The 15,013-nt window shown below is 61.5% G+C and overlaps 1 protein-coding gene across 34 annotated transcripts in view; it reads left to right on the top strand.

Moving 5' to 3' along the window:
* MICAL3 (microtubule associated monooxygenase, calponin and LIM domain containing 3) overlaps nucleotides 1-15,013 on the top strand; it is a 144,501-nt gene that overhangs the window by 108,310 nt on the left and 21,178 nt on the right. For 23 of the 34 annotated variants that reach the window (XR_004317128.1, XR_004317127.1, XR_004317129.1 and 20 more), the window contains 9 exons: nucleotides 820-1,015; nucleotides 4,153-4,391; nucleotides 6,594-6,728; nucleotides 8,249-8,311; nucleotides 11,111-11,224; nucleotides 11,645-11,719; nucleotides 11,828-11,980; nucleotides 12,122-12,204; nucleotides 13,099-14,785. Coding sequence is in view for 30 of the 34 variants with exons in the window: in XM_032473009.1 (XP_032328900.1) it covers nucleotides 820-1,015; nucleotides 4,153-4,391; nucleotides 6,594-6,728; nucleotides 8,249-8,311; nucleotides 11,111-11,224; nucleotides 11,645-11,719; nucleotides 11,828-11,980; nucleotides 12,122-12,204; nucleotides 13,099-14,785 (2,745 nt within the window). In the remaining 4 variants the exon portion in view is untranslated. Of the gene's footprint in view, nucleotides 1-819; nucleotides 1,016-4,152; nucleotides 4,392-6,593; nucleotides 6,864-6,914; nucleotides 8,227-8,248; nucleotides 8,312-11,110; nucleotides 11,225-11,644; nucleotides 11,720-11,827; nucleotides 11,981-12,121; nucleotides 12,205-13,098; nucleotides 14,786-15,013 lie in introns of those variants that run through there. The other 11 variants (XM_032473020.1, XM_032473033.1, XM_032473035.1 and 8 more) reach the window with 9 other exon arrangements.

The raw sequence follows: 15,013 nt of genomic DNA, 5'->3' as shown, positions 1-15,013 counted from the left end.
GGGGAGGGTGGAAGGACAGGGCATCTGAGGTCTCCAAGTCCACCCTCCCTAGCAGTCCTCAGAGAAATAAAGAGAAGTGGGAAGAGTTTTTTATGAAGCGTGATGGAATCTGGAGGTCATCCAGTATGAGAACAGACTTGGCTACAGACCATCAGCGGAACCACACCCTGGGTGCAGGGTGCTGGGAGCAGGGAGCCCGTGGTCTCCACGCGTCACCCCACAGATGACTTACTGTCTACAAAGGGGGCAGAGCAGTGAGTGGGCACCAGCTCAACCAGGTGGTCTGGCTCCTGTGACCAGGAAAGAGGTGGTCTGGACCCCTCTGCTCCTGCACAGGTGTGGTGGGACAGCCCAGCATTGCCAACACGGTGTTCCCAAGGGACAGAGAGCATGTGCTGTGAATCTAACACAAGGAGACGGCCCAGTCCGTGATGTGGAAACCTCTGTGGAGCCATTCGCCTGGGCACCTCAGTGGGCCAGCCAGATGCAGTGCTGGAGCCCTGGTTGGGTCCTGGACTGTTGTCAGGGAGGAAGGGCCCGAGAGGGAGGACTCCCTTCTCCAGGAGGCTCTCCCTAGAGGTCCAGCACAGCCAATGTCCACCACTCCCCCGGCTGTCTCTTCCAGTAGAACAGGCATGGGGTGTTTTGCCTCTGCTCTCATACCAGCATCCTCCGGGCTCCACCAGACCCCGACCTTGTTGGCCGTTGCCCATGTCTGCCTCCTGGGCCTCGGGGGATGGCTGTCCCTCCTCTCCCTGAGAAATTCCTCTGTCGTTCCCATCACTGGTTCTAGAACTTTGCTTCTTGCTTGTCTTGCAGGTTCGAGTGTGAATGGCCTGGAGGAGCCCAGCGTTGCCAAGAGACTGCGGGGCACCCCGGAGAGGATTGAGTTGGAGAACTACCGCCTGTCGGTGAGGCAGGCAGAGGGGCTGCAGGAGGTGCCCGAGGAGACGCAGGCCGAGCACAACCTGAGCAGCGTGCTGGACACAGGGACAGAGGAGGATGTGGCCAGCAGGTCAGCCTGGGGTCGGGGCACTGCCTGCCGGACCCGGGGATGGGGTGATGGGTCCAGCAGGTTGGCCTGTGATCGGGGCACTGCCTGCTAGACACAGGGACAGGGGAATGAGGCCAGTAGGTTCGCTTGTGGTTGGTGCACCACCCGCCGGACTCGGGAACCAGGGGATGAGGGGACAGGGCCAGCAGGTCGGCCTGTGGTCGGTGTACCTCCCGCTGGAGGAGCAGCACAGCCCTGGTCAGGATGTGGCAGCTGACTGACTGGGATGGAGTATTGGCTGTGACACCAGGCGGGCTGTGACTTGTGTGCCTCCGTTTCCTCCTGTGAAATGGGGCAGTACCCGACCTTCTCTGGAGTCGTGTGAGGTTGCAAGTGGAGGCAGCACTGGGACTGCGCTGGGCATGCATACGTGCTTGTAGATGGCGCTGCTGTTGCTGCTTCAGTGCGATGCCTGGCCATTTGTAGAGGACTCCGTGTCCACCTCTCCCTTGTCCATCCTCTGGGACCCTGTGAGGCGGCACAGCCAAAGGTACATGTTGTCACCTTCTGGTGAGGAGACTGGGGGTGAGCACAGCGGGGATCGAGGATTGACAAAGATTCAAACTCAGGTTCCCTGGTCGGTTCCCCCTGCTGATCCACCTGCTCAAGCGTTAGGATCCTTATCTCTTCATCTCATAAGCCCGTAGGGACCCCCTTGACCTAATTCAGAGACTCAGTGCTGACTGAGCACCTGCTGAGGCCTTGACACTGCTCTTCATTGAAAAGGAACAGAAAGAATCTGCCCTGGGGTGGGGTTACAGTGTGTTGGGGGCGAGGACCTCCACTGAGGCCCGGAGAGGTGAGGTGGCTTCCCCGAGACTGCACAGCCCAGACTCCCGCTCCTCTCTGCCACCTGCGAGTTGTGGGCAAGTTTCTTAACCTCTCTTGCCTCCACTTCCTCACCAGCAAAGGGCCCTGCACCTCCTAGGTTTGCTGCAAGCAGTGGACACGGTGTCAGGTGCTGAATCACCCCAGTGGTCACCGTAATTACTGCCACCTGGGGCAGGACTGGCACTCTGGGTTTGGTTCCTTACACAGGTGGTGTAAATGCCGGAACTAGGCTCTGCTCAACTTGCCCTGGGGCAGCAGTGACCAGGCTTGGCCTGCATCCAAGTCACCCAGGGGTTTGTTAGAGTGCAGATGGCTGAGCTGTTTTGGACTCTGTCAGTTTGGGGAGAGGTTCCTGGTGGTGCTGCAGTCTGGAGGCCACGCCCTGAGAACCCCTGCTCTAAATTTCCCAGTTTCCTTGATGGTGAACACATCCCACGACACTCGGTGGAAAATTCCTGCTGCCGCCGCTCTCCCCGTACCCGAGGGTCTCATTCAGTGGGTTGGGGTGGAGACCAGGAACATCTGTTTTTAGAGGACACCCTAGGTGATTTTTAGCATCGGCTTCGTGGTTTAGGTCGCACAAGCAGGGAGCCTTGGCAGGGGCCAAGCTCCGTGACCCTTCCTTGGAGTGGGGAGGGAGCATCTTCCAAATTACTGTGAAAATGGCACTTTGGTCTTCTCTGCAGGAGGATCTGGTGTCCCCAGGCCGGGAAAGACTGGCTCTGTGATTGTTGTTGTGTTCTTCTGACTGCCTTTCTGGCAGGCTTTGCCCGTCTGCCGAAGTCCTTCAGTGTTTACACGTTTCTGGCTCATCCTTTAGTCAGAAGGGCTGGAGCAAACAGATAGTGCAGCCAAGGTGGCAGAGGGCTCCCTGAAAGTCGAAGACGGAGCAGCCCCTCCTTTGAGGCAGGTCTGAAATAAGAAATTCCTAGCTGTTCGCCTCTCTGCTCACCCTTCTCCAGCAGGGGCAGAGCCATTGCCAAGCAGGACCAGGCACATCTCCTCCACCGTCCACCTGGTGTTTACAGGGGTGTCAGGGTGGGTGGGCCCGGGATGCCCCGCAGGACAGAAGGCTGCACAGAGACAAGTGCGTGGGAGTGGAAGAGGGGATCCGGGGCTTCGGGCTGGTCCCTGCAGCCGCCAGCCGCCCTCCTCATGGGCCTGCCTGAAGCCCCGCCCACCCCGCAGCTGGGAGCCTGGCTGAGGGCTTCCTGCTGAGGGTGGTGGTGTGGTGGGGATCCCAGCCTCCCCCACAGACTGTTGCCCAGGGTGGCCGTGCTCTGGGGCCCCTGTGGGGTTGGCGGAGCTAGTCTGTGGGCAGGGCCTTGTGCTGCGTCTGCTCCCTTGGGTCTGCCCCTCTGCGGAGCTCTTTTAAGCCTGGAGCAAGCCTTCTCCTTTTAGAAGCTGGGTCGTGGGGCTTTGGATCCTCCTGCCGGCTTGTCGGGGGCTTGGTGATGAGTCAGCGCCCAGGCAGCTCCGGGCAGGCGCAGTGAGGAGTTTCTGCGCCATATTCTAACTGATGGGTTGGCTCTGCTGTGGACGATTGCCGGGGGCTTCAGAGGGGCTGTCTCGCACTCCCAGAACCCAGGTGGCAGTGTGCCCGGCCCTCCTGACCTAGTCCCTCGTCCATTCTTGCTGCGCCCACATGTGCCAGGCAAGTGGTCCCAAGTGGCTGATGCGGCAGGACCCGAAACCGTCACCCCACACCTCCTTATTAGACTCTCCACCTGGCCGCACAGGGAGACAGACTGTTCCTTCAGTCAGGGCACTCCAGGGCTGAGGGCCTCATCCCCCTGGCGGGGCAAGGCCAGGCTCTCTGAGCAAGGCCGGCACTCCTGGCCCTGGAGCCGGGCCGCGTCCTCATGCAGCCGCTGCCTCTCCACCAGGCGGTGAGCTTGCACAGCCCTGCAGCGCTCCCAAGAGCGGCGCCCCACGCACACGCCCTGCCAGCCCCACTCCTGCTGGCAGCCCTTCCTTCCCACTCGAGGGCCTCCCGCCAGACAGTGGGTGGAATGAAAGGAAGGGCTGTTCACTCTGGGTCTCCAGGGTCCTGAGGGCCCGGAGCCTGAGCTCAGCGGGACTGCTGTTCACTCTCTCCGCCCCGCATGCCTCCCCTGGGCAGGGGGCACGCGGGCCCTCGGGGACCTGTCTTCCTCCCCACCCGCAGGTGCCACACAGAGACCATCTGCCTCTGACCTTGGCCTTTAGCTGTCATCCCCTCCTCGGGGCCTGTCAGTCTCACTTTGGTCCCATGGTTGTTCCTGCAGCAGCTCTGAGTCTGAGATGGAGGAGGAGGAGGAAGAGGAGGAGGAGGCCCCGCTGCCCACCTCGGACCTGGGTGGCGTCCCCTGGAAGGAGGCGGTGAGGATCCACGCTCTGCTGAAGGGGAAGAGTGAGGAGGAGCTGGAGGCTTCCGGGAGCTTCGAGCCCGGGGACGAGGAGGAGGAGGAGGACGAGGAGGAGGACGAGGACGAGGAAGACGAGGAGGAGGAGGAGTCCAGTGAAGGTCAGAGACTCATCTCCCCTCCTGCCATGGCCCCTGGGGCCCCCGGGACAGGGCCCGTCTGAGCAGAGCTGGAGGCCGAGGCGGACGAGGGCCCCCCAGGTCAGGTTAATCGTTCCCTCCTGGAACTTAGCCTTCTGTGGGGTTCTCTGGCCCTTAGTGCTGGATATAGGAGGCTGTGGAGCGTTAAGGAGGCGTGTGAGCGAGGGGCCTGCCGGGCGGCGACATGCTCAGACTTGGGTCCTGTTAAGTTGGTCGGGCTGGCTCTGAACCCCCTCTCATCTCCCACTCAAGGTGTTCGATTCTGGCCATGTCGGCTGTGTGTGGCCCTGAGCTGACAGGGAGAGCTTGGTCCCGCCGAGGAGCGTGTCTGGGCAGTGACTTCTGGTGCCCGGAGGCGACTCTGCTCTCTGTTCTCCCCTTTTTGCCCCGATGCGGGTGCGCCTTGTCTGTGGGGTCAGGCCCCCGCTGTAGAAGGGACTCACTGGCCCTCGGGCAGAGAACTCCTGCGGGGCCGGCAGCCCCGGCGTCTGTCAGGGGACGACGACACGGGTGCACGTGAAGGCACCCCTGACCTCTGGCCCCCCGGCTCCCTCGCCGGCACCCCGTCTGCCCCCAAGAGCAGGTCCCATGCGAAAGACAGGGTTTCAAAGAGCAGTACTGCCCCACCCCCCAGCTCCAGCTTGAGCAGCCCTTCTGCGAGTCCCACATCCAGTTAAGACCCAGCTTCTCCTCTGTCGTGAGCAGAAAACCTCCCATCAGTCAGCGCTCACAGTGGCAGAGCCAGCACAACCGCCCAGAGCCCCTCCCTGTGCCTCTTGATGTGTCTCCGGGAAAGGAGGAGATGCTGGCTGGTGAGCCCCGAACCCAAGGCCACGTGCAGAGCAGGCCGCAGCAGACATCCCCAGGGAGAAGGCTCACTCTCTTCCTTGGTTGCTTGGAAGATGAAGAAAGAGCCTGTGTTTCCTCTTTTAGTTACCTTCTTTGTCCAAAGACACTCAGGCTCTCTGTGACTGTGCTGTCTTCCAGCACTGTCAGGGCCCCCGACCTTAGATACAGTCCCATAGGTCCCAGCAGCTCCCACAAGAGCACACTCGGGACTGCAGCCCCGCATCCGACAGAGCAGCGTCCCCGTCCACGTTCGGTGGTCTTGTTGGTATTTCTGTCCGTGTCACATTCCCTGTTGCCTGGAAGTGAGGAGGTGGTTGTTCTAGTGATGAGGCTGAAGCCAGTCCAGCTGGACTGTCGAGAGCAGGCTGTCCAGGAACCCAGGGCCTTGGGGTTAGGGGACGCAGCTCTTGCTGCTGGAAAGCATCTTTCCTCCCGTCATGTGCTCTCCCGTAAGTTGCTGGCTGTGTCTTATTTTAGCCCACCTGAACGGCGTGGCCCAGCACTGATGGTGGGGGGCCACGGGGCAGGGCTGCATGCAGATTCCGTGGGCAGGAACAGTCTGAAGGGGCCACGAGCGACTTCTCATCTGGCTAAGAACCCAGGTCTTGTGTCCAGAGGGGACTCAGGGGAGTTTTGAGGAAAACTTCCCTGGAACTTTGGGGACCTATGGGACAGAGCTCTGCTCCCCCGCCCCCTGCCTTCGCCCCCTCACACAGCGTGCTGCATGAAGCCTGGTACAGAAGGGGCTTTTCTCTCTCTAGCTGCCAAAGATGAGAACTCGGGTGCCCACAGAGGGACTTGCTGTCATGTGTGAGTTGGCTGGTTCATGGCAGGGTGACAACATCCGCCCCACCTCTGTAGTCACATGGCAGGTGGCCCAGAGCCACATGCTCACAGCCTCGGCTCTTTTCTGGCCTTCACTGTAGCCAGCTCTTCTCTCCTGAAAAAGGGGTCCCTCCACACAGTTAAGGTGAAAAGAGCTTCAGAAAGGAAAGCACATTCCACCTGGCGTGGGGCGGGGGCCCTCTTCATCCAAGTCCAGTTACGTGAGGCTTGAAGCAACTGGGTCAAGGCGCCCGAGTAGGAGGCACAAGTGTGCACTTGTGAGCGCGTGTGTGAGCGCGTGTGAGCATGCACTTACTCTCAGTTTTTGTTTCTTTCTGATTCAAACTGATTCTGGCAAATGCGGTGATTCTTTATTTCCTCTGCTGTGGGTTCTGTTCTCTCCTCCCTTCACTGTTTATTTTCTGCTTCCTTCCTCCCCATCATCTCCCCCTTCCTCGTCTCCTTCACCCCTTGAACCTGGCACACTAGCCGGCAGCCAGCGGCTACAGCAGAACACAAGTCCAGCCGATCCCTTGGAGATCCAGGCTGATGTGCACTGGACACATATTCGCGAGAACAAGGAGGAGCAAGTGGTCCCAGCCTCTGAGTCCTCTCCTTCTGGAGGTAACTGCCTCAGGACCCAGGGCCCTCGTCCCTGCGACCCCCCCGTCCCTGCGGCTCCCGCGTCCCTGCAGACCCCCTCCCTGTGGCTCTCCCCATCCCTCCAGACCCCCTCCCTGCAGACCCCCACCTCTGCAGGTGCCCCATCCCTGCGGCTCCCCCGTCCCTGCAGGTGCCCCATCCCTGCAGGTGCCCCATCCCTGCACACTTCCCCATCCTTGTGGCTCCCCTGTCCCTCCAGACCCCCTCCCTGTGGACCCCCACCTCTGCAGGTGCCCCATCCCTGCACACTTCCCCATCCTTGTGGCTCCCCTGTCCCTCCAGACCCCCTCCCTGTGGACCCCCACCTCTGCAGGTGCCCCATCCCTGCACACTTCCCCATTCTTGTGGCTCCCCCGTCCCTGCAGACCCCATCCCTGTGGCTCCCCCGTCCCTGCAGATCCCATCCCTGTGGCTCCCCCCGTCTCTCCAGACCCCCTCCCTGCAGACCCCCATCCCTGCAGAACCCCCGTCCCTGCAGAGCCCATCCCTGTGGCCCCCCTGTCCCTGCCCCTCTCCACCCCGGGCTGCAGAGGGCTCTCCTGTTGGGGCAGAGCCACCAGGTTGACCAGAAGTAAGAGCCAGCAGAGCACTCGGCTTTCACCTGAGGACACAGCTCTCTGTGAGCTAAGAGCTGTGGCTCGTCTCCACTGATGCGAAACAGCGAAGTGAACTTGACCTTGGGAAAACCGAGAGTTTGCTTTCTTCCCCTGTGTCACTAGGCAAGGTTCCTCTTTCTCCACTTGGTCTTTTCCTCACGGAGTGTGTCTGGGTGTGAGTGCACTGACAGGATGGCATTGAGGGACCACATTTGCACTGAAAGGCAGTTTTAAGAAGAAACGTGTGTCACGGAGGCCTCTGAAGTAGCTAGCATAACTTCCAGCTCTAGGTTTTAGGTCAGATGAGCTGTATTCCATGGCAGGACAAAGGTGAACCTTGTTCTGGCTTCTTTAAGGGAGTAACAAGTAATGAGAGATGGCACAGCTGGGGGATACGTGGCTGTCACGTCGCTCTCTGTGCCCCTGACCTCAGCTGCCCAGCGTGCTGTCTCCACCTTGTCTTCTGCTCACTTACCTTCGTGTTTGCGTTCAGTGCGTGTTGGGGACATTCCCTGCAGGGCCCGGGGTGGTCCCTGCCTTCATGGGCCTTGCCACCTTCACCTCCGGGCAGCATTTTGCAACCACATAGACCCCAACAGCCCTGCAGGAGCCAGGAGACCATGCTGACCAGGGGCGTCAGCAATGGCCTGGAGCTGGGGACACTCTGCGGCCTCGAGCTGATGCTGACCCTCCCTGTGCTCTTGTCTCCTGTCCCTGTCCTGATGCCCAGCACACACGGGATGTGGCGGTGCTGGCCGGGCCTCGGGCTGTGGCGTCGTCCGTCTCTCTTCTGCTGTGGACTTCAGGACGACCTCACCTCACCTCTCCTCACTAAGGACGCCTATTCCTGTGTAACTTTTTATTTGTCGTCTGTTTTAAATTCAGTGCCCGACCTTCCCTGCGTACGCCGTGCAGCGGTGCAGGCCTGGCTGGAGGCGGTCTCCGGAGGTAGTCTGGTGATGTTGTTCTCTGCCCACTCACCGTAACCACTCTCTCAGCAGCTCTGCTGATACCTTAACACTGGAGTTCTGTTCCTGCCGCTAGTGCATGCCGAGGGCGGAGGGTGGGGGCACGCGCACGCCTCACTCAGGCAGCCCCTCCCTGCATGGACCAGACACACATCCCACGCCCTCCAGGGGAGATCCAGAGGAGAGAAGTGTGTGGACAGGGTGGAGAAAACTTTGTTTTACTAGCAGAGATGGAGTAGAGACCAACACTGAAGGACCATTTTAAGTCCTAGCCCTGAGATTTAAAGTCCGCAGAAATGAAGCTGGGTGGCAGCTGGGCACGACATGGAGGTGCCACTTACTGCCCTGCAGACCCGCCAGAGTGTCAGGGGGAGTGCTCGGGAAACTGGTGCAGAACTTGCTGGTGCGAGGGAGAGCGGAGGATTGGATTGGTGGACAGTGTTCAGCTAGAAGTGGGGGCCAGGCGGGGCTCCAGACCTAGGTACAGGCATCTCTCAGCACTCAGGCCAGGAGGGCGCTCAGAACCCTCCAGTGTCCTTGGTAAACCTTTCTGGGAGGCATTTCTTAGCAAGGGGGCCGCTGGCATCCAGTAGGATGTGTAACTCCACCCTCTGAACATCGACCGGTCATGAGGACGACCAGAAACACCCCGCAGTGTCAGGCACCACGTGCACGAGGGCAGCATCACCCTGGTTACTTCTAGGGTGACCAGGATTGGAGCTCGTGGGTCTGCACCCCCAGGCCTCCCGGCCGGTCCTTTGCCCTCAGGGTCACACGACGAGAGGTGCCCTCACACACAGCCAAAGGAGAGCCTGACCTGAGGCCCTTGGCTCTGTGAACAGAAACTGCTGGTCACTCTCTCCTGGTTAGTTTGTGTCCCCAAGACGGCTGGGCAAGGCTGAGGTGGCAGGGCCTCTCACCTGGCAGCTGAAACAGACCAAGAGCTAAGTGTGTCGGCAACTCCTGGCTTCCGCAGTGTGCGGCCGCTCCCAGCCTGCGCTGCATCTCGGCCTGGACCTGATTAACCCTGGTTCCACCCCTCAGGCTGTGTCTGCTGCTGCTGCACTAATGCTTCTCACTGTTCGTTTTCTGACATGTGTGACAGTCGTTCCTTTTAAGGTACCCCTGGGGACCACAGACCCCTAACTCTCTGAGTCTGCGGAAGACGTTTCTCTGAGTAGGAGAGCCGCAAGGGGGCCGCGGGGCCAGGACTGGGATCAGGCCACTCCAGTGTAGCGCCTTGAACCACGCCAGGCAGGGGTCCCATGTCGTGCTTGCTTCCAGCGCACTTGCCAACAAAAGTGTAAATTTACCATCATGGATTGATCAGAGCATGCGTGCAGGCACAGTGGATGCCTTCCGCGGGAGGGGCCCAGGTTCTGTTTGAACCGGATCCTCCTCCCACTGTAGAGGCCTTGTGCAGCAGTGAGCTCGCTGTCCAGCAGAGCTCGGGGTGGAGGGGCACTGAGACATCTGTCTGTGCCCCAGGAGTCCCGTTCCTGGGTGTTTGACGGGCCAGCCTCCTTGAGTGACCAGCAGCAGGGCTGTCTCACAAAGGCTTGAGTCCGTGGAGATGAGCGAGAGCCCCCCCAGTACTTCCACCGGCAGCAGCGCCGTCAGAGGGGGCGTCTGGGCGTGGCCAGCTCCTCGGGTGGCGCCGGGTCTCAGAAGGAGGTGCTGACTGTGGGACTCCCACAGCTTGCGCTGATGCTGACCGACTCCAGAACTCACCTAGCTGCCCCTGGGTCAGGAAAGACATTCCCAGCATCTAGACGTGCCTGCCTCCAGTGGCCATCACAGCCGTCCCATCCCCGGTTGTCCTTGGGCTCTGACCCCAAGGCTGCTTGCGGTCCCCGCACATCCCTGGATGCCAGGGCACAGCTTCGCAGGGCTGGGAGATGACCGTAGCGGGTCTGCTGGGCTTGTGGCCTGGCCTCGCATCCCAGCGGGCCCCTGTGCCGCCCGGCCTGCTGGGCTTGACCCTCAGCCGTGTGTGCTGGCGGACGGCCAGCCCCTTCTCCTGGGCTGAGATGGCGCTGCAGCACAGGTGCTTCACGGCTCCCCCAGAGCCCTGCTCGCTGCTTCCTGATGCTTCTCCTACTCCGAACCGTTAGTCTGAGTCCCGCGTGCGCAGGGCTCGGGAGCGGGATGAGAGCGTGTGTGTGCGTGTGAGTGTCGGGGCTGCCTCCTTCTCAGGAGCAGTGAAGCTGGCTAGTGCCCTGCCTGACTGTGGTGCTGAAGGGCTGCTCTGGAGTCCAGAACGCGGACTTTACCTACCCTTGTCCCTCTCCCTTGGTGTCTGAATTAGCCCACGGAAGCTGCAGCACCTGCCCTTTGACCTGGGAGGTGCGCACTGTGATGCCGGGCTGAGCATGGGGCCACAACCGAGCCACCCTTGGTCCCTCCCTGGAAGGCAGAGTTAGAAACGGCCCCTCCAGGTGTATTCCTGTGCAGGTTCGGGGACTTGTGTACACGAGGCTGTCAGCGCAGGGCTTGGGCCTGAGCTTGAGAAGCAGCACTTCCCTCCGTGCTTCTTAGGCGGAGGCTCTTCCAGCAGCTGGAGGAAGAGGAAAGCTGGCGGCCTGGGCTCTGCCCTGCTGTGAGGGAGGGCCCCCCTGCCAGCCCTGCCGCTTTCAGAATGCTCCCGGTCCTGGCACCTCCCACTTCTCCTCAGGCTCCTCACCTGGAGCCCTGGGGAACCACTGCCGCTTCCCCACCTGCCAGGTGTCCGTCTGTCCCTCTCCCTCTCTTCCTCCTCTTGAACGTTTCTGCCTTGCAGCTCCTTTTGACGAGGAGGAGCTGGAGGAAGATGCGGACTCAGAACCGGCAGAGAGAGAAGGGGAGGCTGTGGAGAACGGGGACACGGGGGACACCGGTGCTGAGCTGGACGATGGTATGAGACCCCAGAGCCTTTCCCCCCTCCCTACCCCCACCCCCCGGGACGGAGCCAAGTGCTCTGAGCTCAGGAAGGGAGAGAAGGCACAGTAAAGCAAAAGTAAGGTACCCGGAGCTGGTGGCCATTAAGCCTTCGCGTTTGTTTCTTGTTCTGCCACTAACTTGAATGCATGTCCTTTCACCCATGTTGGACGTGGCCTGCATTCATCAGGTCGTGGGGAGAAACCGAGCAGATTAGGGGCTTTCTACAGGGCCTTTACTCCAGCAGGTGCCCTCGGAAAGCTAGTGCCAGGAGATAGGCCGTGAGGAGGGCGGGCAGGGACGGGACTGCAGGGGTGAGAACAGTCCAGGCCCATGGTGAGGAGCCTGGCACTGGCGGTGGAGGCGCCACTGGCATCCTGGGGGCTCCATGTTACAGAGGACGCCACGCTGTCAGCTGAGTCTCAGAGGCTGGGAGACCAGAGTGCAGGACCCGGCCGGGGTGCCGATGCAGGTTGGACCTCAGGCTGCAGCTGATGGCCTGAAGGGCTGTCTCCATGGCGCCGGGAGCCTGGGAAGGAGCACGACTCACTCCAGGTCTGTGCTTGCTTCCCTCTGCCAGATCAGCACTGGTCTGACGACGCCCCGTCCCTGTCAGAGGCCGGCACGGAGCTGCAGGTGCAGCACCAGGTGGCGGCGGGAGCGGGGCTGGAGCTGAGGGTGTCGGAAGGCGGGGAGGAGACACCTCCCGCCACAGCAGGGCGCGGAGAGAGAGGTACGTGTGCTGTGCTGGGGAAGCCTTCCTCCCCTGCCTGGCTGACAGCCCTGCCCCTTTTACCCCAAATCTTTGGACTCAGATTGTACCCCCAGCAGGCGGAGGTGTTTCCTCTTGCAAATCCTGCATCTGCTTTTTCAGGTCCCTCTCATGTCTCCAGCCCCATCTGGCCCCCTGAGGAGCAAGCGGCCCTGCCATCCCCAGCCCACAGCCCCGGGGCACAGGTGAGGGTTCGGGGCTCCCTAAGGAGGCAGAGCTGAGGGAACCCCTTGGGGCCCTGGGTGGGAACCCATTTTTTTTTGCTTCTGGTGCTGAGGGAGCTGTTAGAACAGGAGTGGCCTTGGGCTTCCAGCTCAGTCTGGGCAGCACCTCCCTGAGCCTGCTGTGCACCCATCCCACACCACTGTTCCTCTTTGTGTGTCCACAGATTATGCCACGTTAAAAATAAATTTATTTTTAAGTTAAAGCAATAACATTCATGGAATCACTGGTCTGGTAAGACATGCATTTCTCTTTAATGCTGTGTCAAAATGAATGTATGATTTTTAAATTAAAAATCCTTACCCAGACGATCAGTGGTTTTTAAACCACACATTGCAGGATGCCACATAAATGCACTGCGTTCTGTGGGCACGTTTTAGGAGACACCATGTGGAGGACAGAGCAGGGAGGACAGAGCTCCTGCTGGCTTGGTCTTTGGGGCCCCAAGGAGCAAAGTGGTTTAGGTGATTTCATCTGAGATGAGGCTGGGAAGGGGCAAGAGGGACACTTGTGAGACAGACTGTAATGAACGCTGTTCCGAATCCCTCACGATGGTGGGCCCTGTGTTCATACGTCGGAGATCTTGGAGCTCTTGGGGTTGGTGAGTGTCTAGGGCTATCATTCAGTGCCCAAAGGACACAGAGTGCATTTGGGATGAACCGAACCTGAAGGCTGAGTGTGCTCGCTGGACAGAGGGTTCTGAAGCTTGGCAAACAGAGCAGAAAGGGGGGCCTCTTGGCGCCTGACCGTAGCCCCAGGACAGCAGCTCAGGCCCTTGGCGAGAATGACGCTAGGGTCTCTGAGGGCCGACAGATCCCAGCCTTCTCAGCAGCTCCTGTCACCCTGCTTTCCCACAGAGCGCCCAAGCCCTTCTGGTCTCTGCTGTTTCTGCTACCACTGGGGTGGGGCTACCCACGGACAGCCCCGTGCCTGAGCCCCCAGCCCCCCATGGGGAGCCCACAGCCGGACCACCTGTCCAGTTGCAGCCGGAAGCCAGGACGCCACCCTCGCCTGCCAGCCCACAGCACCGGTCCCCGCTGGCCTCCCTCCCCATCTGCTCTCAGCCCCAGCCCTCCTCCGAGGCCACTGTGCCATCCCCCACTGTGTCCCCTATACGCTTCCAGCCCGTGCCAGCCAGAACATCCACCCCACTGGCCCCCCTCCCCGCAAAGAGGCAAGGGGACACCGAGGACACACTGGGCAGCCCCCTTGCTGGGGATGAGGCCCTGAGGCGCAGCGACCTGGTGGCGGAGTTCTGGATGAAGAGCGCTGAGATCCGCCGCAGCCTGGGGCTCACGCCCGTGTGTCGGGGCCCCACACCCACCCTCCAGCCCGTGTCCCCAAAGGTCTGCACAGCTGAGAAGTCCCCACAGGGTGAAGGGCTCCATCTCCTGAAGCCCCCACCTATCCCCACCCCTGGGTCCCCACCCGAGAGGGAGCTGACGAGTTCGCGGGAGGAGCACAGAGATCCATCCAGCAGCTCCGGGCTGGGCCTGCAGGGCAGCTCCTCCCACACCAGGACGCCAGGCAGCCAGAGCCTCAACACCTCGGACTCCACCATGCTCACACCCCCCTCCAGCCCGCCACCCCCACCCCCCGACGAAGAGCCCGCGACCCTTTATAGGAGCAGGAAGCCAGCCCTCGTTGGGGAGCCCCAAGCCCTGCCACCCCCACCAGTCACCCTCACTCGGCCCCACCGGGAACCCACCCAGCCCCACCGTGAGGAGGTGCGGAAGTCATTCGTGGAGAGCGTGGACGAGATCCCCTTTGCGGACGATGTGGAGGACACGTATGACGACCGGACAGAGGACTCAAGTCTGCAGGAGACATTCTTCACACCCCCCTCCTGCTGGGCCCTACCCGAGAAGCCACCCCAGCTGCCCCAGGCCAAGGAGAATGGTAGGGGGCCGCCAGTGGAGAGTGGGGCCCAGCCGCAGAAGCGGGGGCTGCCACTGGTCTCCGCAGAAGCCAAGGAGCTGGCCACCCAGCGCATGCGGGCCCGGGAGAAGTCTGTGAGGAGCCAGGCCCTGAGGGATGCCATGGCCAGGCAGCTGAGCCGGATGAAGGAGGACACGGTGGCCACGACCCCCAAGAACCCCCGGACCCCTGCGTCCCTCGGAACTGCCGCTGGCCCCTCTCAGGGCAGGGGGCCTGGCCCCCAGGGCCCTGCGGAGCCCACCCTGAGGCACGATGCCATGAGCGAGGAGGTCCTGTGCCCTCCCTCGGACTCAGGGGGCCCAGACGGCTCGGTCACCTCGTCTGAGGGCTCCAGCGGGAAGAGCAAGAAGCGGTCGTCACTCTTCTCTCCCCGCAGAAACAAGAAGGAGAAGAAGCCCAAGGGTGAGGGCCAGCCCCCAGAGAGGCCCAGCCCCAGCCCCCTGGAGGAGGTAGCCGCCAAGCCCAGGTCCCTGTGGAAGTCTGTCTTCTCCGGGTACCGGCGGGACAGGAAGAAGAAGGGGGACGACCGGTCCTGCTCCAGCACCCCTTCCAGCGGGGCCACCGTGGACACCAGCCAGCCCAGGGCGTCCCCTGTCGTGAGAGCAGGTAGGGCAGCTCCTGGGCCCCTCCCAGGCAGAGCCCCTGCAGTTCCTCTTGAAAGACCCACTTCCCATGCCCCCGTGTGCAGCCTGGGCTGGGGCACATCTGTGCAGTTGGGTTCTGCGCTGCCCGGAAGCGTTAGCGTCCGAGCTCGTGGCTCCCAGCCTGGGGCGGACTCGGACTGGGAAGAGACCACCCTTCCGCCCACTCCCCTAGGGGCACCGGCAGCTGGTG

This window comes from Camelus ferus, chromosome 34, assembly GCF_009834535.1.
Source record: "Camelus ferus isolate YT-003-E chromosome 34, BCGSAC_Cfer_1.0, whole genome shotgun sequence".
NCBI classification, from domain to species: Eukaryota; Metazoa; Chordata; class Mammalia; order Artiodactyla; family Camelidae; genus Camelus; species Camelus ferus.
The sequence above is the reverse complement of the archived record's forward strand: the minus strand, read 5'-3'. Positions and strand labels throughout refer to the sequence as shown.